Source organism: Nilaparvata lugens, chromosome 4, assembly GCF_014356525.2.
Source record: "Nilaparvata lugens isolate BPH chromosome 4, ASM1435652v1, whole genome shotgun sequence".
NCBI classification, from domain to species: domain Eukaryota; kingdom Metazoa; phylum Arthropoda; class Insecta; order Hemiptera; family Delphacidae; genus Nilaparvata; species Nilaparvata lugens.
Window position 1 is genome coordinate 52106669 of NC_052507.1, and position 23931 is coordinate 52130599.

General features: G+C 35.7%; 1 protein-coding gene across 1 annotated transcript in view; it reads right to left on the reverse strand.

The window, feature by feature from the left end:
* LOC111058704 (DNA-dependent protein kinase catalytic subunit) overlaps positions 1-23931 on the reverse strand; it is a 123544-nt gene that overhangs the window by 52596 nt on the left and 47017 nt on the right. Inside the window, exons 17-24 of the mRNA XM_039427020.1 lie at positions 22889-23160; positions 21519-21723; positions 20510-20746; positions 17507-17801; positions 16402-16799; positions 15538-15813; positions 1751-2192; positions 1196-1365 (exon numbers count right to left, since the gene is read on the reverse strand). Coding sequence (XP_039282954.1) covers positions 1196-1365; positions 1751-2192; positions 15538-15813; positions 16402-16799; positions 17507-17801; positions 20510-20746; positions 21519-21723; positions 22889-23160 — 2295 coding nt within the window. The remainder of the gene's footprint in view (positions 1-1195; positions 1366-1750; positions 2193-15537; positions 15814-16401; positions 16800-17506; positions 17802-20509; positions 20747-21518; positions 21724-22888; positions 23161-23931) is intronic.

Below are 23931 nucleotides of genomic sequence, written 5' to 3' on the forward strand. Positions count from 1 at the left end.
ATTGAAATTCCAAAATTATTCGAGCTCTGATAGAATGACTGACTCACTGTACAGTCAGTCGAAAATGTTAATATTGGAATGAGGGGTATTTTGGCAAGCTCAGCAAAAACATAAGGTCATAATGCACCTTTTCGTTATATCTTCAAATGAAAAATGAGTTTTGTGGATTGTCAAACTCCCTCGGGAAACTACTCAACTTATTCTATCTTTTAGTAAAATAACAATGATCATCCATTCATCTATCATCTTCTATATTATAATAAAGGAAAGAACTGGATTATACACGTATACAGGTGTAAAGTATAGGAAAATTATGTTTGACGCATCATCACGTCTGAACTACTTACTGTACTGATTAACATGACATTTTGCATATAGATTCTTGCTTAACCGAGGATGGTTATAAACCTATTTTAAATTCTTCAAGATTTGATTACATAAAGTTTCAAGTTTTCAATTATTTGTCATGCTTCCAGTTGTTATATGGAAGCAGCAGAACATTTCTCTTAAAAGGGAAATTAGAAGATAGGTATGATTGGGATCCTTTTCGAATGATAAAAACAGATTTTCCGTCGCACCCAAATTTTTTCAGCCATTTTGAATCCAACTTCTTTTTTATAATTGAAAGATGGTCATAAATGATACATGATTCCGATACAGGATTTCCAGAGAAAAGGTATGGTGAAAACCGCACATCGATATCTCAAACCTTTCAAAATTTATTCTCATTCATTTCCTTTATTATAGTATAGAAGATGATATAGAGAAAGAACTGGCTTGAGCACGTATAAACGTGTAAAGGATAGAAAAATTATGTTTGACGCATCATCACGTCTGAACTACTGGACTGATTTATTTGAAATGCTGCATATAAATTCTTAATCAACCGAGGATTCTTATAGGCCTATTTTAAATTCTTCTAGATTTCATTACGTCAAGTTTTCAGTTTGTCAAACTTTAAAATAAACCCTTGCGAAGCACGGGTTACCTGCTAGTAGCTTGATAATTTGATACATCAATCGTCAACTGTTAATACTCCCACCATAACTCTGTTACAGGACATGAAATTGATTTAATGGATAATATTACAGGATGTTGCAAAATGTATATGCAGGACATCAGACTTAAAAATTACAACTTGTTTTACTTTATTGGGAAAAAATAGATAGATATAATACTTAACAAATTCACATACCTTGTCGTACAGGTTCTCAGAAGCACAGCACCATTCTTATCAAATTCTTCAGATTTTAGTACAATAGGATTTGTTTTGGATGTCAAATCTGATGATGGAAATTTACTGAAAAGAGCACCAATAAGAAGCATAGAAGCTGCTCTGGTAGGTATCAAGCGTTTCATGTTATCCTGAGGACAAAAAACACCTAATAATAAATTTAAATCAAAAATGCAAGAAATATTTACAGCGAAATGATTGTTGAAAATTAATTAGATGTTTCATCATAGCTTTTGTAATAAGATTGGTAAGGTAAACTAGTAGAGCTTAGAGCAAATAAACATACTAGCCATAAATGAATACTTTTCTAATAGCATATAGGAGTTTCGCTAGACACATCAGTGTCTCACCGCCAAAACTTTTGCCATTTATTAAAATGAAATCATCAGCCATTGCTTTATTCAATAAAAAAATACGGCACTGTCCGAAACAATCCCCATGGTTAAACTATATTAGTTTTTTTCAAACACATAGAAGATTTGGTTTAAAATGTATATAAATATTGAGACTACTTACCCAAGAATCAAATTTAGCCTCGTCTTTCAATAAGACAACAATTTCTTTAATACGCTTTAGAAAGAATTCCTCCGCCACTTTGATGGATGTCGACTGAATGATCGGCAACATAAAATCTTGAACTAGCTTGACAGGAATGTCAGGTTTCTGTAGAAATAAAGTTTTTTTGCTGACTACAGTTTCGTAGAGCTCATCGAGTATGAGCAAACTGTTGCCTTTGAAAAAGTACGACGATCGGCCAAGAATTGTTTTGAATTTTTCCCTGAATGGATGTGCTGGATCGTCAGCCAAGGCGTTAGTGACACTCATCACTAGGTCCCTACTACCAGTGCGTTCTATCATTTCCAATAGAATGTTGAACACCTCCTTGTACCAATGGCTGTGGGTTCCCCATTCTTTGGACGAAGTCGGGAAATCATTCATAAATTTTCTCAGCAATCCCCTGGAAAGGATTTTATAGAAGATAAATTTGTAATAATATTAAACAAAAATCGAAATCGAACACATTATACATACCGATTACTTGGCTTAAATCACGCATCATAATTACTATGGTAACTAATTACAAAACACTTTTCATGACGATGCCCAGATACAATAGCCTTCCACTTGTGTGGATAATGAGATGAGCTGATGAACAACCATGAGCATGCCAGCATCTGAACCCACGGGGATAGAAATTGATAAAATGTTGATAACATATTTCAATACTTAAATTTGCTCCTTTATTTTAGTGGAATATTGATTGATATTTGATCAGGGTTGGTAGAATTGGACTACATTGTTATTGCTCAAATTTGTTACTCCGTATTTTTATGAATTTATAAGTGGTAAAAGTTAAAGAATTAGTCACTTGTTGGTTCTATGTGAATTATAAAGTTTTGGTGTACCTGGTGATAATATCCACGTGTGGCCAACTGTAAGTTATAGATACTAATAGTCAAGTGGAGCTTAAGAACTTTTACACTGTCTTGACTGATTTCGGCCATTTCTGACTGCCGGTTTTTGCCTGCGATTACTAATAACAATAAACAACTATCGTACTGAATCTATCTGTCGTCTGCTAGAGCCGATTAGCTGATAACGGTAAGAGAGAAAAAGTGTTATCACTATCTGTCAAAAGACCGAGCGCTTCACAGCTGTTCAATTGTTGTTTGTTTACTCGTAATCATAGTACTTCAAAAGCGCGTAGTTTAAAACAAAAATACTTTAATTTATTATATTCGCACATATCCTGACTCAGGGGCTTCCTTCTCCGCTTTTGTTTTGATTGCCCTCGAGATGCTTCCTTATCCTTTTCCTTATGAATCTATAATTCCCAGTAAAAACTGACTTCATTTTTATATTCCTTGAACAGAGTGACGCCGCGCTGAACTGAGCTCGAACTGTTTTAACTGAGCTTTAATTATGACACATTTAATAAGGAAATTCACAGCGAGGACGAGAGGGAATGTTGCTATTGAGGTTGATGGATTTAATTTCAAAAGGGATCGCATTATGGTTGAAGGTAGAATCTCATGGAGATGTCTCAGCATTGGCTGTTCGGTAAATTTGAAGACAGATTCTGGCATTAATAAAGTTTTAAATACAATCGGACAGCACAATCATCCGGCTCCAGATTTGGATCCTGCGAATGACAATTCAAAGAGTGAATTAGCTTCAGAATGTATTTCAAAATCTCCAAAAACTCTTAGAAATGACATAAGTATACTTTCATCACCTATGACTTGTGATATGGGTGTAAATACGACACCACAAAGACTGTCTCAACTGATTCTTCAGATAGTACCGTATGCGTACAGCGGAGCTTCTTCAGCAACGAGATGATTTAATTGCCTTCTCACAAGAATTGAAGATGCAAATTGAAATACTCGAGAATCAAGAGAAATCCCAAAAAGCTGAATCCAGTTCATTGGCGCTAAATTTTAAGAACGAACATCTGGCTATCAAAGATCAACTTAAATCTATGGCCGTTACTGTGGAAACCTTGGAGGTTGACAACCGTGCCTTACGGAGTGAAATAGAAATGTCCAGAGATGAAGCCAACCGATGGAAGATTAAATACGAGGCGCTAGTGAATTCGGCATCATGTGATGTTTTGACGCAGCGACGTAGTGAGGACCGATTCCAGTGGGTGAATTTGATAATTAATAATACACAATTGGTGCGAGGAAAGGACTTACAATCAAAAAATGATGACTCACGAGACATACATAAAAAGAATAAGACTAACAGTAATAACCCGAAACAGCGAGTGAAGATTAGGTGTTTTTCAGACCGTCAAGGAAGACAGGTTGCTAAGGGTGTCTCATGTAATTTTATTAGATCGTTCAAAAAGAGACTTTTGGAACTGCGACATACTAACGTATTAGTGTTCTCCGTACCACACCGTCATGATCTACCCCAGTGGTCATGACAATGTGTGAATGTGGAAGTACGTAAAACTAATGAACAATTGAAAAACATTAGCAAACGCTTCTCAAATGTTGTTTTCTCGGATTTAAGTTCACTGGGAGCAAGATTCCACACGAATCATCGTCTTCACCTTTACAGAATTGGTAAAAAACATATTGTAGACAGGATACTGAATACTGTAACTCGAATCAATGCTACTTTAGAGTCAACCAAAAAACACTATTAAATTAGGTCAACAGGGAAATGACAATAATAATTTTTTAGAGGTTTAGATTGTTTATCTATTGCTATTATGAGTAGTTCACCTAGTTGTAAGAAAAATGAAACTTTTGAAACGCATGAATACATTTGTATTTTTAGGATACGCCAATCACAGTGCAGTATTTGACCGGCGGCAAAAGCGAATTAATTCAAAAAATACACGAATTTATTTTATAAACAGTAAGAAATTGTAAACTACACAGTACCCAGATTTATGTAACAATTATAAAATAAATATTTAAGACAAAAATATTCGCTCTTTAGGTTGTAATATAGCAGTTTAGTATGGACTATTTCGACAACTTTGAATTACGTCATTGCGTAGTAGTGAGGCCACCAATGAGAGTGGATATTTAAATTTTATGCAAATTAAAAAGACGGAAGTATGGTTGTGAAAGAATAAGGGTAGGTCCAAGCCCACTTGCTTGCTAGAGGTCACAGGGGACAGCCACCAATTTAGAGAGCACAAGACTAGATCCCTTTTTAAATAATTGTAAGTTTTAAAAAGTTAAAAGTTGAATAATTAGAAATTAATTTCATAAGACTCAGTGAAGTTGTAATATAACAGAAGTCATTGAATTAAAATGATCCCCTTGGAGAGGGCGACAGCGGCCCACCAGGAAGGCCGAGGACATCAAAATGAATCCGGACCGCCATCAAAATTGTGAATTTCGACACGTGAGTTCAATTGAAAGTTATTTAGGAGGGCCCTCAGTGCTTCAAAATTATCATGTTTAAATAAAGCTAGCTCGTCGAAAGGTTATTTAAATATTAAAAATAATATCAAAACTTGGGCAAGTATTAAAACGTAAAGGGAATATTTTTTAAGAAACATTTATGAGATTCACTATTAAATATGCACAGAAGGAATATTTGATTTATTATAATTTTATGCTCATTCATATGTCTTTTATCAGTAATTTATTAGATTTTTGCAAAGCTCATGTTCATAGGATAAATTGATTTATCTGATTTCCACCAGAGGCCGAACCCAAGCCCTGAGATATATCCAGGACCACCTAATTATCCAGGACCATCACATCTGATTTGGAAAAACTCAAAGGTCATAGTATTTAGTTGCAGCAGCAATATGAATTAATAGAATTTATAAGGTATTCTGATAGAGTGTCGCCTTTGATTCCGCTCAGTATCATTTTACATTGCTGACCACTTTGTCGAATGGTGGTGAGTGGCATTGGTGGCGATACAGCATTGTCTAGTACAAAAGTCAGAGCCCTTATAGCTATCTACCTTGCCTGCATCTATATCTGTGGAGTCTACCAAATCAGTCACAAAAACTGTGAACTGTTAAAGCAGCCGACGTTTGCAGCCAGCAAAAGCAGAGAATTTTTTGAGCTCCTAGAAGAGCTGGTTAGAAACTGGTGCTATTTTTCTTTCAGGAGTCATGAAAAATATTATATAAATTCAAAAATCTTTGCTCTACCGACTGCGGCCAAGCAGGGCACATGTTACGGAAAAATAACATTACAACATGTAGTTTTGAATGAATTTGGGAATCAAAACAATTGTCATGCCCTCTGTCTGAGTGAGCATTGGTGCAAGGAAGAAGATATAATTTATCATAAATTGGATGATTATGTTTTAGTCAATAGTTATTGTAGAAAACAATTCATACATGGGGGGGGGGTATCTATTTATGTCAGACCTGAGCTTGCACAAGAAAGTATAGATTTGGATTGTCTCAATAGTGAATAGAATTTTGAAGTAACAGGCATAGCTATTAAGGCTGTGCAAAGGCTAGAAATAAACTTTCTACTCGTGATATTTTTCGAAGTTTTTCGATTTGTATATCATCAAGCTATCAAAATGAAAAAGTTTTCTCAGAAAAACATTTTTTTCCGATCATTAATTTTTGAGATATGAGCGACTGAAGTTTGAATTTTTGGGCAGAACATTTCAAATTCGGTATGATATAAATCTGTTGAGGCCATTTGAATTGTATTCATTCGCTCATTGACTGCTAGATGGCAGGAGAGCTTCTATAATTTTATAATATCCATTACTCATCAATTTGTCGTTCCAGGCACTGGAAAGTTTGCGAGTCAGTGTGAATTTAGCTTTCGTACAGCTATCTACTCGCTCTCGAGGCTTTAAGATTCAGGAAATTCGTCCTGAATCTGCCTAAATATTCGTGTTGTTTAATATTATAGGAAATTCGGCCTATACATTTATTCGTGTACATAAATTGCATTTTTGTTTTATGTGAAAAGTTACTCACGTTTCGTATTAGTAAAAAGTGAATGCCAGAACTCAGTTTTTAGTTTTGTTTTTATCAATAGTCAAGTCAAAGTGTTATATATATCCAGACAGTAAACTTCATCTCAGAAAACGGGAAAACAGCAAGGAGCCAACTTTAATAGTCACACTTTCGGTTTGCATAATTTCACCTATCTTTTCCTCTCATCTATCCTATCCAACTGTTCACCTTTTACCTCAAATAGAAGTAGGCAAACAATTCAATTCGCGACATGTTGAATTTGAGATTTGGTGAATACATTTTCTGATTTTCTATGTTCTTTGTATGTGGTTTTCCTGAATGAATATATTATTCAGCACAAAGATTTGATTCGTTTTATACAGTCCACTTCAGAGGATTTGAAACTTGTAGTTTGAAATATTTAAATTTAAAGAACCAGTATATACATAAAAAAATCCATGAGATTTAGAGGATGGATTCTTCATGGTATTGTTGATCTAGTAAAACAAAAATTTTCTGAAAATATTAATTTTTGGAAAAGTTATTCAATTTACCAAAAATAACTCAACTAAAAGTTATTTTTTGTTATTTATAGTAAATTGAGTAACTATTTTAAAAATTGATATTTTCAGAGAATTTTTGTTGGAAAAGTTATTCAATTTACCAAAAATAACTCAACTAAAAGTTATTTTTGGTTATTTTTAGTAAATTATCTTAAAAATTGATATTTTCAGAGAATTTTCTGTTATTTATAGTAAATTGAGTAACTATTTTGAAAATTGATATTTTCAGAGAATTTTTGTTGGAAAAGTTATTCAATTTACCAAAAATAACTCAACTAAAAGTTATTTTTGGTTATTTTTAGTAAATTATCTTAAAAATTGATATTTTCAGAGAATTTTTGTTGGAAAAGTTATTCAATTTACCAAAAATAACTCAACTAAAAGTTATTTTTGGTTATTTTTAGTAAATTGAATAACTATCTTAAAAATTGATATTTTCAGAAAATTTTTGTTTACTAGATCAACAATACCATGAAGAATCCATCCTCTAAATCTCATGGATTAATCTCTTACCGAATTTGAAATGTTCTGTCCCAAAAATTTAAACTTTAGGCGCTCATATCTCAAAAAGTAATGATCAGAAAAAAAATGTTTTCCTGAGAAGACTTTTTCATTTTTATAGCTTGATGATATACAAATCAAAAATATCACGATTAAAAAGTTTATTTTTAGCCTTTGCACAGCCTTAATAAACTTAAGCTGATTGTAGTTTCTCTCTATAAATCACCTTTAGGAAATCCTGCTCTTTTCTTACAAGGTCTTGATGAGGTTTTAAATTTCTCCAGTAGACCCAGGAGGAAAAATTATCGCATTGTACTTTGAGGTGACGTTAATGCTGAGTTTAATGTACTACAAGATAAGGCAACAGTTCATGAGTTGAAAAATCGATCAAGGCAGTTCAACTTTTATTGCACAAATTTAAGGCCCACTAGGGGATCTGCTTGCCTTGACAATATATTTACCAACATAGGCACACAATATATCTATACAGATGTGAAAGCATTTCATTTTTCTGATCATGATTGCGTTTTTCTGAGCCTATTGAATTTACCCCAAGGGGATGGCAGTGTCAGGACAAAGATGATGTCTACTAGACCTATAACTGTTGAGAAGATGCAAAATTTTAAATCTGCACTATCAAATATAGATTGGGTAGCCAAATTATCTAACCAAGTGGGTGGAGAAGCTATATTTAACTGTTTCATGGAAATATTTTTGTATTATTTCGATTTGTGTATACCTCAGAAAATTGTTAGAGTCACAACTAACTCTTCTGAAGCCAAAGTGAAGAGAAAACCTTCCACCTGGTATACACCTCAGTTGTTAGAAATGAAAAACAAATAGTTATCGTATCATCACTTATATAAAAGAGACAAGACAAACTTATCTACATTAGCTTATTATAATGTTAGGACTGAGTATAAGAATGCTATTAATACAGCCAAGAAACAGTATAACCCAACTCAGATTGAGCTCTCCAGTAATAGATGTAAATCAGCCTGGAAAATGATCAATCAAGTTAAAAAAGAGAGTCAAAATGTTAGTATGGGTATTAGACTGCATTGTTGAACCTCTAACATACTGCATTAATAGTTGTATAACGGAAGGAGTGTTCCCATCTATACTCAAATTATCAAGAGTAGTACCAGTTTATAAAAAGGGACAAAAGATTGTCAATCTAGTTTTCGCCCCATATCATTAGTTCCGATATTTTCAAAGATCTTTGAGTCAGTAATAAAAATCAAGATCTCAAATTACCTAAGTGAACAGCATATTTTAAGTGAAGCTCAGTTCGGTTTTATAAAAGGTAGATCTACCGCATCTGCAATAGATGCTCTGATTAAAAAAGTGTTGGTTACTTTTGAAACAGGTCAATTTGCTCAGGCTACCTTTTGTGACCTCAACAAGGCATTCGATTGTGTCGACCACACAATCCTGCTGAATAAACTTGGTCTCTATGGTATGAACAGTGCAAGCCTCATGTAAATTGGGTCATACTTATTTGACCGTAAGCAAATCGTCTATGTAGGTCATACTACATGTAAGGTTAAAATGATGAAGTATGGTGTTCCTCAGGGCTCTGTCCTTCGACCTGTACTGTTCACCCTGATGATAAATGATTTCCATTATCAGTGACATCTCAATTAATGCTTTACGCAGATGATAAAACTTTTTTTAATTCCGGCTCAAATTTTCAAAAACTCGCTTGTACGATGGATCATACTTTAAACCAAGCAAGCATATGGTTCAGGGCAAATGATTTCCTATTGAATAATAATAAGACTCAACAAATGATTTTTAGCTTAAGAGATATTCCAACAGATAATTGTGTAAATAATGTTAAGTTTCTAGGTATATATATTGACGAAAAATTAATATGGAAGCTGCATATTGAGTATGTAAATAGTAAATTGTCTAGGGTTATTTATTTGTTGAAGCAATTAAAAAATTATGTACCTAATGTAAGGTCAGCTTATTTTGCATTTTTTCAAAGTATTCTTTTATATGGCGTGTTGTTTTGGGGTAACTGTAGCCATGTTAGCAGTGTGCTTTTACTTCAGTAAAAAGCCATCAGGATATTAGCAGATGCTCGTAATAGTACTGAACATTGTAGACCTGTTTATTAAGTTGAGGATCTTAACAATCATAAATATTTATATATACACTGTTCTAATACATGTAAAAACAAAGGTAGACAAAATTCCAAAACATACCATACATTCTCATGCAGCAAGAAATAAGAATAGACTGAATATACAATTCCAAAGGCTATCAAAGTCAATGAATAGCTACAATATTATAGCACTGAAACTGTACAATAAGTTACCTCTAAGCTTAATAAATGAGTCTACAGATAGATTTAAAATGAAAATTTTCAACTGGTTAGTGAAAACACCAATGTATTCTATACAAGAGTTCTTGGATTCTGATATGATTATTGATATTTGATTCGTTGATTGCTTAAAGCTTTTCCTTCTTGTTTTAACCACTTTGACTGCGCTTTGTTTAGTACCTACTGTGTTTGTATAGTGATGAATATTTGAATTCTTCAGGGTTTACTTTAGATGTAGTTATGTTTGTGTTTATATATGTATATCGTATATACTTTGAATTACATTGACTTATATCTTTCTGACTTGTACAGAGTGCGGCAGAAAGGATGAACGGTTTTCAAAAAAGTAATATGTCATTACCTGTGCATAAAAAACATTTATGTTCGCCCCACATGGATGTAATGAGCTGGTTTTCATGCGTCATATGAAGGCCGAAAATGATTGTTTTCTGACCAGGCCGGTAAAATTTTTACGGCCCTAGGGCTGTAAAATAACCTTGAAGTCAGCTGATTCTGATTTGATGTGAACGTATTTACAAAATAGTTTATGAAACGGAATCAGTTTATACTTCTAGAATTGAATAAAGTATTTTGCAATAAGATACTATCATTTTATTTGGATGAATGAAATACAAATAAGATAATATAGCCCAGTCAACGAAGTGTTATAGACGGAAAAGTTTGGGAGACAATTTTTGACCTCTCAGTTCTGTTTAGGGTAGTAAGGAGGTACACATATCAAAAGTCCCCACCCTTACCCTCTGTGCTAAGGGGGTGGGGGTGGTTCAAAGGTACCATTTTTGGTTTCTCGCATATAACTCGAAAATTATGCATTTTACAGACATGACTATTCTATAAGAAATCAAAGCTTACAGAATATCCTACAATATTGATCTCACAACTTTGTCTACATCTCTTTCTTTTTTCGAGATCTAAAAGATATGACATTTTTGAAAAAAAACACATTTTCCTTCAATTTTTGCTCTTATAATTTTTTGAATATCAATGGGAAAAATCCATGCTGATCATGAGCTTATAGAGCATCAAATTCTCTTCAATTTGATGTTTTATTTCACAAGTTTACGCACATCCCCACGACTGTTGCAGCAGCTTCAGTGTTGAGTGTGAGATCTTCAGTTATGCAAAAATATACCAATTGACAAAGGAATTTGGAGAGAATGTTTTGAACAAAATTTTTGACTTCGCACCTTTGTTGGGACCAGTTAGGGGGGTGAACATATCAAAAGTCCCCATCCCTACCCCTTGTGCTAAAGGGATGAGGGTGGTTTGAAAGTAGCATTTTTCAATGTTTTGCTTACATGCTCATCATATCTTGAGAAAAATGCGTACAACCGACATGACTAACTATTCATAAATGAAAATTGATAAATTCTCTACATTATTGTTTTTGTTCTGTGGTGATTTGTGATATCTCCAACAGTTTCCGAGATATACGCTCTTAAAAGTATGAAATTGTTGAAATAATAGCTTTTTATCCTATTTTTCAGGGCCTACAACTCTCCAACAATGCATCGTAGAAATCAATATGCTCACCGTGGATTTGTAGAGCTTTGTTTTCTCTTCAATTCGATGTATTATTCCACTAATTTATATTTCCCTTCTATTGTTATAGCAGATTCAGCTCGGCATACGGCCTCTGACTTGAAAACCGATTTCGAGCCGGAAAAGTCTCATTTTCGGCCCTAGGTGCGAAATATACTATTACAGAACAATATTCACATTATCTTACAATTGTAGAAAATTTATGTTTGAAAACAATATCTGACAGGTGACGGCTGTTTTCAGCGATGCACTTTACAAGCTGCTCTTGGAAGTTGGTTTGTACTCTTTCTAACATTGCCCTGCCAATTTGTTCGACTTCCTCACGAATTGCTTCCTTCAGTTCTTGAAGTGTACGTGGTTTATGCTGGTAAACACGAGACTTCTGGAAACCCCACAAGGAGTAGTCGCACATGGACAGGTCTGGAGAACGAGGAGGCCAATTAATGCCACCAAACCGAGAAATGATGTGACCACGAAAAACAGCCCGAATTGCTTCCATTGAATTTCTTGCAGTGTGAGCTGTCACCCCTTCCTGCTGAAACCATACTTGCCGGATAGGAATACGTTTCCTTCTTAATTCAGGTAGGAAGAATTCAGTGAACATCTGTCTATAACGTTTTGAGGTTACAGTTACAGTGGTCCCGTTGTCGTCTTCAAAAAAGTATGGACCAATAACAACTGTACTGCTCACAGCACACCAACTGTCACCTTGGGACTGTGTAATGGTCTCTCATGCATTAATTTTGGATTTTCATCTGACCAATAACGATAGTTCTGCTGATTAGCGGTACGAATTGATACCTCCCTCGCGTTCGCTACCTTTCAGCCTGCCGCTCTGCTCTGCTCCCCACGCCACGCATCAACCAAATGAGTGGTTGACCCATCCGCCACCAGGGTGCGCCTCAGTCGCCGCCACCCGTTCCTGCGTTTCTATTGGCCGAGCACCGCCGGCCAATAGCAGCGCAGGTGAACTCGGGGACTGTGAATAAAAGGGGGCTACTCAGCTACCCTTGATAGCACTTGCTCACTAGCAGCCTTCCACTGAAGAGCCAGAAGAGACCACCAGCCGAGACCACTACCAGAGACCACTACCAGCCGAGACCACTACCGAGACCAGGAGCAGAGCAGCGAGCAGGCCAATGAGGGAACCACGGCGAGACTAACCGCAACCTGAGGTGTCTTCCTTGTCTACTACCCAGCCGATGCCTAGGAGGAACCGAGCCGCCGCCGAATCCAGAAGAGGAGGGCCCTACGTCGGCTTCGCCAGGTGGAGGAGAGGCTGAGGCTGTACACCGCCGCCTCAGCTGCGCCCCAAGACTTAGCGCCCCAGCCTAACAACTGGCGCGCGGTTCTGGATGCGCGGGTTGGGTGCCGAACCGACATCGGAGTGTGTGCAGCGGAAGCCTACGACCCTGCCTGCCCGGGGTTTGACCGAAGGCCCCTTCTAAACGAGGAAGTGGTCGAGGAGGTCCTCCCGGCGGAGATTCGGCACGACCTCTGGCTAGTAGATCACCCGGTCAGCCCTCTCCGTAGCCCGGGTAAACCAGAGTGGAGACTGCGAACCATTGACTTGAGCCCCTGCCGGCCTGCTCTCGCACCAGACGGACCTGCCCGGGACCCTCGCGCGGCGTGGTATCGCGCCAGTCGACGACTACTAAACATCTAGCCTGCCTTGGTCCCTTTTAGGGCCACCAGCAACAATCTTGGTCCCTTTTCAGGGCCACCAGCAACAAACTTGGCCCTTTCAGGGCCACCAAAAGCCATTTTTTCAGACAGTGGTAACAAACCCCTCGCTCGACCCGACTGACTAGCCCAATTGATGAACGAGCCACACCTTCCGCCATATCACATTCAAATGAAAACTTGCTTCATCTGTCGTAAACAAAATGATGTTTTCATTTTGGTCAAGTATGGCCTCCATTTTCGAGCAAAATTCAGCCGCTTTACATAATCGCCAGGATTCAATTGTTGAGCCATGGCCATTTTGTAGGGATAAAATCCTAGATCTTTATGTAAAATACGCCTTACTGACCGATCACTGATGCTCAGTTCAAAAGAATGTCTCCTAGCAGATCGATTGGGACTACGGAGTATGGCTTGCCGAACTCTTTCACATTTCGTGGAGTGCGTACATTGCGATGAGCCCCTGGTGGTCGTTTATTCATTACTGTTCCTACTGAACGAAATGATTTTACTCAAAGTAAAATGGTGTTACGAGTGGGAACATTGTCATTTCTCGCAAGATTGAAATGACGACGAAACTCGCGCTGAACTGCAATGATACTCTCATTTATTACGCACAAAACTGTCGTAAGTAAACACACGATGTTGCACATTCCACGAATCCATGAAGCCGACTAAACAATGACTAGAAAAAATGGTATGATCTACCGAACACATGTTCACTTCAGCTGGCCCAATCCGACTACCCAGATCAGAATACTATCTGTTCTAAAAACATCCATCCTTCCTGCCGCACTCAGTATAATGTCTAGTATTAGTTTTGACTTTGTCTATTGCCAATGTTGCTTAATCAAAATAGAAATTTATTTATTTGATATAGAGTATTCGTTGTTGAATCAACCAACTACTAACTAATCTGTCAAAAAATATGTGTCAGCACTGCTAAGTCAAGTCATGATTTTTTTCTGGAAATAAGGACGTTAAATCAAAGGTAATTTCAAAATGGAATGTTTTTTATTTCAACAGATAATTTTGTGAACTGCAGTCTGAAACATTCATTGGTATCTGTTTCGAAATGTATTTCTTACACTATTGAAAAATATCAATCAACATAGGGTGGATGGTAGCAGTGGCGGCTCGTCCTATGTGTTCAATGGTTCATTGAACCCCAGAATTGAATCAACTTCCTAGACAATGATGAATTTGCAACTCAAATAATTATATTTTTATTTTATTCTCATTAAATTACATCACATTTTTCATCTACGTAAACTTAACGTTGATGTTTTGCTGCCGGTGCCTGAGATCCCGGAGTGGCTTGCTTGAAACAGCACCGAATGGTTGACGAGACGGGTGGAGGTAGAAAGCAGTGTTCATTCCCCGATGTGAACCAAAAACAGGGCTGGGTGAGGTAGTGGAACGGAGGAGGGGAATCGGTTTGCTAGCACGGATTTGGTTCACAATCCTGTCTGAACCAATTTTGCACGAGTTCATCCGAGAGTAGCCGAACCTAGCCGAGGCAAGTGAAGCATTCGGTAAACAAGAAGTAGCCTAAGCGTGACAGTTTTGAGGTTATACGGTATGGTTTCGGGTATACACTGTTTACAGTTGTGATAGATCTCACTGCATTTCTCGTTATATAAATTTGTTTTGCGTGTAGAAGAATATAGTAATTTCTAGTGTGTTTCGTGTATTCGTGAGTATTTCTAGTGTGTCAATTTCTTTTAGTGAGAGTGAGAATATAATTTATTGTGTTACCGTAACAGCATTTTGATGAAGAAATATGAATAAGGTTCAGTATTGTTAAATACAAACAATATTGATATTCAGGGTAGGTGTAAAATAAAACATAATGGTGACCAACTCCCGAAGTAAAAATCAAACAAGAAAAATATGAACAGGACAAAAAATTTATATTTGTAGAAAATATGCTCAATCTTTGGGGTGTTATTCCTTAAAATTATTATTGATCACCTTTACACTTGATTATGCTCAATACTCTATATCCTCTTGACCTTTCTCTCCAATAGATCATGAGGTTGAACCCCCAAGCTAGAAGATCACGAGCCGCTACTGGATGGTAGTACGTCAAAATGTCAATATTATGTGGATAGTAGGTTTATTATATGAAGTGGTACATTTTTCTTCATTTTTAACTGAAAAATAGTACTATATCTAGTCGATACTTCATTTTCAATGACAGACAATTCCTACAATTTTTCTCAATGTGGAAGAATTAAAATTGACTTACCTAAGAACTGAATCTTTTTCGTTGCTTGTTGAACCATGTGTGCTATCGATGCCGACCTGAAGAAGAGTTTTCAGGATGCGCGGACGTTGACTGCTGTGGCCATACTTCAGTCCATTCGAAACAAAGTTGAAAATATTATTCAAGCCCGACCTTCTTATATTGTGACCAGGTAGAAAGTTACGAATTGAGTAGATGAGTTTGATAGCAGAATCCATTTCATCATGAGGCTCTCTTGGAAAAGTGTTTTCTATCAATGCAGCTATATGTAATTTGGTTCTGTAACAAAACCAAGTAATGATATTCAGTTTAAAAGATTATTATCAAATTGCAAACAGAGTAATAATGATAAATAATGCATAATTTCTATATGTAAAATCTGATTATTAATTTATTTCAATTACTGACGGTATAGCTATATTTTAAATGAAATTATCATATTTCTTTGGATATCAAACCTAAGAAAACTACTTTTGAGAATAAAAACCATCATCGAGACAAGGGCTAAGTAACTGTGAGTAGAATTTTTCAAATCAAATTTTTTTAATAAGAAAATTTCAAGTTATAAAATGGTTTATCAATGCGATAAAAAAAATATAATAAATGAAATGATCAATTTTAGTATGATTTGCACTGAATATTCTGAACAGACTAATGAAAACTACCAAAAATTATACATTGTAGAAATTGTAATAAAAACATAACCGGTGTTTTTAACCAACACCTACGCATGCACAATACATGTATATCATAGTCTAAATGAAGTAGGTAATCATAGAATAGGTAATCGTGTGTGGGCCCTTGATAAAAAATCAAATACATAACCCATTTAAAATTAAATTGAAAATAACAGTAAAATCCACATACCTATCCTCGCAATTCCTGGACCTATCCAATAACGTGCACAGATACTTTGAAATGAGCACAAAGTTTCCAGGAAACCGTTGCAATAGCTGCTCCACACTTTCAGTAGGAAACTTGCAAAGATGAGCGAAAATCTTCTCATTGAAGGTATTTGTCAAGTGCTGTCCCTTCGTAACATTTTTGTCTTCATCTTCATATTTGAGTAAATCATCATTACACATGCATTCGATTAGTTTAGAAGTGTTTTCGTATTGTAACAAAAACGCGAAATCCAAAAGTAGTTCGAGATACAATGTTTGCGACTTGTCTCGTTTCACTGCTTTGTCCTCTTCTACTAGACAATTGGCCACCGCTTCTATTAGTTTGTCACAGCTCCATAAAGTTTCGTCTCTTATTAGGCTCTGCAAGTAAACAAAGCGATTTAAATTATAGGTTTCTATCATAAAACACATTTCAAAGTACATGACATCTCTTACCTCAATATTAATCGTTTATCAATAAAATATTTTTCGAGAAAACTGTCCAGCAATTGGAATTCAAAAACAGTCAATCAATCGGTTTTTTCAATGATGGGCAGTTAAGAATTGAAATTGTTCATTGACACCGTAATTGATGATTCACCAAATCAACAGCTTAGCCTATCTGAATATGTAACAATTCTCTGTACTAAAATTATAGTCTACAGGCCCAAATGAGAACAGGAATTTGAATAGAACTAACATCTTAAAAAGAAGAAAAAACACATTTTACTCCTACTTAATTTCGAAACTTCATTCGAAGGCATTTCTCTCAGTCTTGTGATTATAATTAAATAAAAGCACAACATGTTGTATTTTCTACTGACAATGTTGTTTATATAAAACTTCGATGCTCAATGCATCATCTGCAGTTGAAACCTTCAACTTAAGATGACGCCTTGAATATCTAAATCCTGGCTCTTGTAAAAATATTAAATTTTCAGTAGGAAATTTTTATTTCATCATGGAAGAATTCCACAACATCTCTGAATAAAGTGTCCAATTTATCAAAATCATGAATTTTATCGAAGGAGTTAGGTACAAGACAGGATTCTCAAAAGGACTAACTGTGTAGTAAGATAGAATCTCACCTGATCGTCTGCATCGAGTAAATTGATTTGCTTGAGAATAATGAGTGAATTGAGGCAATTGAGTTTGACGGAAATTGAGTTGCTTTTTATGAGGTCGGTGAGACCCGTCGCCAATCGACTGCCTTCGTTTTCTTGCAAATTTTTGATAACTAGACGCACAAAGTTGTGTTTCAAGGTTTCACTGCCGAGATTCTGTTGCAATTCTGTCAGCAGTAGTGACAGGCTGCTTCTCAGAGTGCTGAGTTGAGTTTGCGATACGGTCGTGAAGCCAATCAACGCCGGACTAACCAGGCATCTGTCAATAATAAAACTATTGTGAAAACAGTGAATTATACTAGTCAACAATGAATAATGAGATAGAATAAGAATATAATGAATATTTTCATGGACTAATGGAAAATGTATCAATAGTGTTAATACTAGTAGTAATGGAAAATAAGCATCAAAACTCGATAGCTAGTTAGAAATCTACAATTATGTAGTTTATAAGATATAAAAGACAGGTAATTGGATATGCTCAAATCTTGATTTAGTATATCCTTTTTTCATTCAATAAATGATAACATGGCAAAGACTTTTCGAATAGGATATTTTAGTTAAATTTGATTCGATAATTGACTTGTAGTCCTTCTTAATGTATGTTACTTAAAGGGTCAAGTGTAAGAGAGGGCCGGCTGCGCTCTAACTTCGCCCTCCTAGGCTTAAAATAAAGGCAGCCATTCAATTCAATTCATTACTTATCTCATTTTATATTATTTTAGGTAACTCAACTTGTTAATACAGTGTGCGGAATCATAACTTCCTTTTTTGTTATACTTACTCAATTGCAGCTGTTTTCCATGCATTAAATCAAGCCGGTAAACAGCTGTTTGCAGAACAAGAACACATGTGATTTTCATTACAGCATACTATACTGTAAAGAGATCATATGTTCTCTACTATGTTCTCTACTCGAGTATGTTAGAACTCTACTGAGTCCTAATAACATCTGAGTAATTAATATACTAGCTCAAATAATTAAAGAACTCATTTAAGGAGTTTCAAGTTATAAGAACTCATCTGAAATCTTATAATTTAGGCCTTTATTATTTTATTTGAGCTCGAAGGGTCTGTCTGTTATGAACTAGGCGCTACGGGCTAGGTCATGTTTATAGAATGCAGTAGCTCGAGCATCAGCAGGTAATGGTTTCTGTTTCTCAGCAATATTATTCTTTCTCAGATAAGTATGACAAAAAATATTGTACGTAACTTGTACGATAACGTATTTACGGCATTCGTATGATAATTCTGCCCTCAACTACGTTTCGGGACACAATCATACTTATGCGGTAAATTATCGTTACCGGACTTGTTACGTAAAGTACTATTTTCTAAACTTTATAAAACGCACTGTACGTCAGAAAAGTTTTATTCTATTTTAAAATGTAAGTACGTATTTAAAGTTTTGTTTCATGTAGTTTAGAAGAGTATGTAATGGAGGTGACGTTCCCCACTCTGGATACACTTAGGACCGGTTTCCGAGCTCGGGATTCAGCTAAGTTCTAGACTTTAAACAGCTGGAGTCAGAAAATTGGCTTTCTTAAACGGGGCGTAGTCATAGTTTTTATGATAATCTTTATTTCCTCATTTCTATAATTGGAAACATTTTTCCTTGACGAAAAGCATTCCTAAATAATTCAAAATTATTTTGAATTAGTTTTTGAAATTTAATTTAAACTTGGAAACAATAATTGGAAAAAATTTTCCTTGAAAAATAAAGCATTCCTAAATAATTTAATTATTATTTTTCTCGAAAAGCGGCCATTAGAGTACCTATTAATAGTATTTGATATCACCCTTTCAAGCATTGCAGGCGTAATTCTGGCAATTTCCACCTGTATGTTGTTCTTCAAAACTTGGAGGGTGTTCGGACGGTTCATATGGACATGGGATTCCAAAAAAAACCACAGAAAAAATTACACGGGGGCAAATCAGTAGAGCCGGCCATTGCAAATCGCCTCAAATTAGGATAACCCCTCTAATTGAGAAGTATTCATTCGAAACAGCCATTTTGCAAATTATATCCATCTTGTATGGATGGAAATGAAGGTCTTCGTCAAGTATCTTCCTCATAGAACGATAAGAAAGTCCAAGGGCTGACGCATGTTTGCGTGCTGAACGCCTTGGAGATTGCAAAATTGAAACACTTAGGCCCGGTTGCACAAAAGCCGGTGAAATTTTAACCGTGATTAATTTCACAAGAACCAATCAGAGAAGGACTTTTTGATGACACGGCTTCTCTGAATGGCTCTCGTGGAATTAATCAAGGTTAAAATTTAACCGGCTTTTGTGCAACAGGCACTCACTATTTCGATGTTTTCGCGTGATTTAAAGGGCCGTGGAACTTGAAGGTGCGTACAGATTTACGCGCCGCGAACATGAGCAATTCACTTTTAATCAGCTGATGCCAAGCTTTTTATATCTGTATCTTACCGTTTCTGTAAAAATACAGATATAGTCAGCTGATTAAAAGTGAATTGCTCATGTTCGCGGCGCGTATATCTGTACGCACCTTTAGATATTCGTTTTCTTTACTACCTATTTTTTTAAACGTAGTAACCCACGAAAAATTAATTTCCGGCCTGGAACATGGGCCAACGGGGCTAAATTAAAGCGACTCCGAAAGGCGCAGGGTGCTGCAACAACTGAACAGCCATACGAAAAGAAGGCCTCAACTGCGAGCGCAAGCAACACGCTGTTCCAATGCATAATGGCCACTGACCTGTGCAACAACAAAACTTTAAAACCACGTCTCTCGAATAAATTTTCCTTACATAAATTATCCAATATTTTTTCAAGAAGAACCTATCTAGACTGTGGACGAGTGATTTGTTGCAAAAAGAATGCATGATCCGACTGTATTTACATTGATTTAATAGGATATCATATTTAATATGGCCGACAGCTACTGCGCACTCTTAATTGAAAATGTTGTTTTGATCCATAAGTTATTTAATAATTCACCTGGAAAGCCAATGCCAAAAATCACTTTGGAAGAAATCGGACAAAGTAGTGATATGTTGCTGCAGACTAGCTAGAAACGACAGCAGGTTGAGAGTGAGACGACACCTGGCTCTGTCATAGGCGTCAATGGAGGACAGAGGCGGGCAGAACGGGCAGCTTTCCTCACACAACCAATCTATGCTGCCCGCCGAGCACGAACTGATTTTGCTTATGTAGAAGTTCACATGCTCTAAAAACCTGTTGAGAAAAAGTCGACAGAATTATGAAAATGGTCATTCCGAAATCCTGTTGCGCTAAAAAGATCATATTTACATGTGAATGAAGTGAGCTATTTTACAAGTGGAGTGAGTTTGTAAATGGATTGACCTATTCTACAAGTAAATTGAGCTTACAAATGGATTGAGCTATTATACAAGTGTAATGATCTTTTTTTCAAGTGAAAAGGACTATATTTGCCAAGGCAACCATGAAAATACTTTTAACCGAAAATTATTATTTAGGTATTGTAAGATCTTTGAAAGAAACTTGACTGAATTTGGCAATCCTGTTGGATTACACACTACGCTGGCCAGAGCTCTTTTGCCATTTTTCCGAATATCGAGGAAATTCAAAAAAATATTCAATCATCTTACCTGACTTCTATCTTAGCCAAGTCAACCACAAATATACTGTTAACTGGATATTTAGGCATTTCCAGATAATTGAAAGAAACTTGGCTAAATTTTTATCAATCCTATTGTATTATACACTAGGCTGGCCAGAGCTCTATAGCCATTTTTTCTAATATCGAGGAAGTTGGAATAGAATGGAATGACTTTTTATTTGATGACATGGCGAAGTTTGGACAGTAATGTCCACTCTACCGCTTAACCACTTGTTAGCAAAAAATAGAAATACAATGAAAAAGATACAGATATAATAAGAAACAGAAACAATACACAATAAACAATACAATAAACAATAAACAGATATAACAGAAACAATAATGAGAAATACTCAATGACCTTACCTACTATTTTGACTGAGGATAGCAGATACTACATCGAATTTGCTTTCCTTCAACCATTTGAACATATGAACCGATGCACTGAGGCGATCGATCCACTGCAGCAAGTCACTCATGGTACTGATTTCTGACGTCTGCGTTTCTACCTCGCACATTTTCAGTATATCAATGTTTCCAACTTCAATGAGGTCGATGACACTATTGATACCTTTAATTAAATACAAGTAATGATCATAATAATAAATGAATCAATGAAGAATATCTATTACAAAAATATACATACATCCAAATTTAGTCATCAAGAAAATAGTGCACATTGTGATAGAACAGTAACCTAAGCCAAACATTGACAGACAAGAATACTCATCATACTATACTGGTGGCATTCGTTGCCAGTTGCCACCAAACTCGAACCACTCCTATCATTCTGGTTCTCATTAAATCATACTCATCTCATGATCCACGTCACCTTCATATTGTTTTTGTCGTTTTTACTACAACATTTATTGTTTTTAACTTGTTTTGTGGTAAAAACCGAGGTTTAGTTGAACAAAGAACTATTGTGAATTTGTGTTGTGAACATTTACTACTGTTGATCACACTTTACTTGGGAAAATTGATCAATGATGATTCTTGGAAAAGTAAAAAGAAAAATATAGACTTAGAGGAAAATAATACTATAACCTATCATTATTGTATTGTACCACGATGTACCCAATCTTGTATTGTACCTAAATGTATATTTGCATTGTACTGTATTCCATCTCACCTTGCAATTTCACAACCAGATTGATCACTTAATCCATACATTTCTGACATCTATCACTACTTCTATAACACTTGGTTCAGAGAATATAAGGTGGAGAAAATGAAGAAGCAAAAAAAAAACATTAAACATTTGTTGATACTGGATGTTTTGCATTTTATTTGTGACTTCTATGCTTATGATACATGCAATGTTGATTAAAATAGAAGAACACTTTGATAATGATGGAATATTTTCAATTTACATGGATCTAACAATACTGTAAATGGTGATCATTCATTGGATCGAAACTGTGTGAATGGTGAATGAAGCATACCAAAAATTTTATTTTTAACTGCTCCTACTTGCACACGAATTAGGTAAATTCGGCAAGTAGTAATTTTGTTTTGCCAGGGTATGTGAAAATTTTATCTAATCCAGTTTTCTTAATAGTTCATGTGAATTTGTATTTTTTCTGGATTTATAGTATGCAATCAGATTCTATCATTGTTTTGACAAAATAAAACTGATTTCATTTGATAAAAGTATACCTTTAATAGGAATACTGTATCGATTGAATTAGTCGTATGGCTTAAATCTTATAATTAATATTATGTAGCTTGCTAACCTTGCACTTTACTAGCGAGCTTGCCGACCAAATCCATACACTTGTGACGACATCTTTCGTCGCTTGTATTACATTTGCCCAACAGCCAGGAGACCGCATCTTTCAACAACGCTCTCTCAAGCTCAGGCGGTTTTTTGCGTCGCTCATTGGGAACATTGAAGGGTTGCGGCCGCTCAACCATGACGCGAGTCACGTGATCCAAAGCGGCAAACACCTCGCGGCTGGGGTGCGGCAGTAGCAGGCTCTTTACAAACGAACAGAACAGTTGCAACCTGAAACAGATTATTTATAGTGGTGCATAGTAACAAATTAGATTAAATCAAAAACAGTGGTGAAGTAATTGTGATCTTAACTCCTTAGATCTAATTGTGATTATAATTGAGATCAATAAGATTATAATTGAATCTAATTTTATCTAATCCTTAGATTATAATTGTGATCTTAACTCCTGCTAACACAAACAGTACTGCTTGTTTCCGCCGAAATCATACTGCCGATAACATGACTGGCGGTGGCTTTACGCGCAGTTAATATACTGTTCAATATACAGAGTGGGCTAAATGTCCGAGAACGGCTTGATATCTCATTCACAAAGGTAATAATTTGACGGTGGATGTGATTAGGAATCCTACTCAAATTGAAAATACTACTTTACTTTGACTTCAAAACTCTGGTTCCCCATTTTGAATGTAACTGTATTTTTTAAATGGGAAAGTTGTCATGCAATACATGATTTCGATACGGAATTTCAAGACAATTTTTTTTTTGTTATTTCTATTAAAACTCGTCACTAGGACTAACCATTAATTTTGTTCTGTTATTTCTTATCCTAAATTAATTTTTATTGCTAAAGTCTTCCAGTGAAGCCTACAGTTCCAATCTATAATTTCACTACTTTAAATTATTTCACTACACTTTTATTCAATATACTTTAATCACTCCACTAGCACTACACCAACTCGAAGGGCTTTGTTCTCTTCAACCTCCTAGTGAGTTCAGTGTTGTCTAGTAGTTGGATGACTTCGGTGTTCTCGTGTTGATGA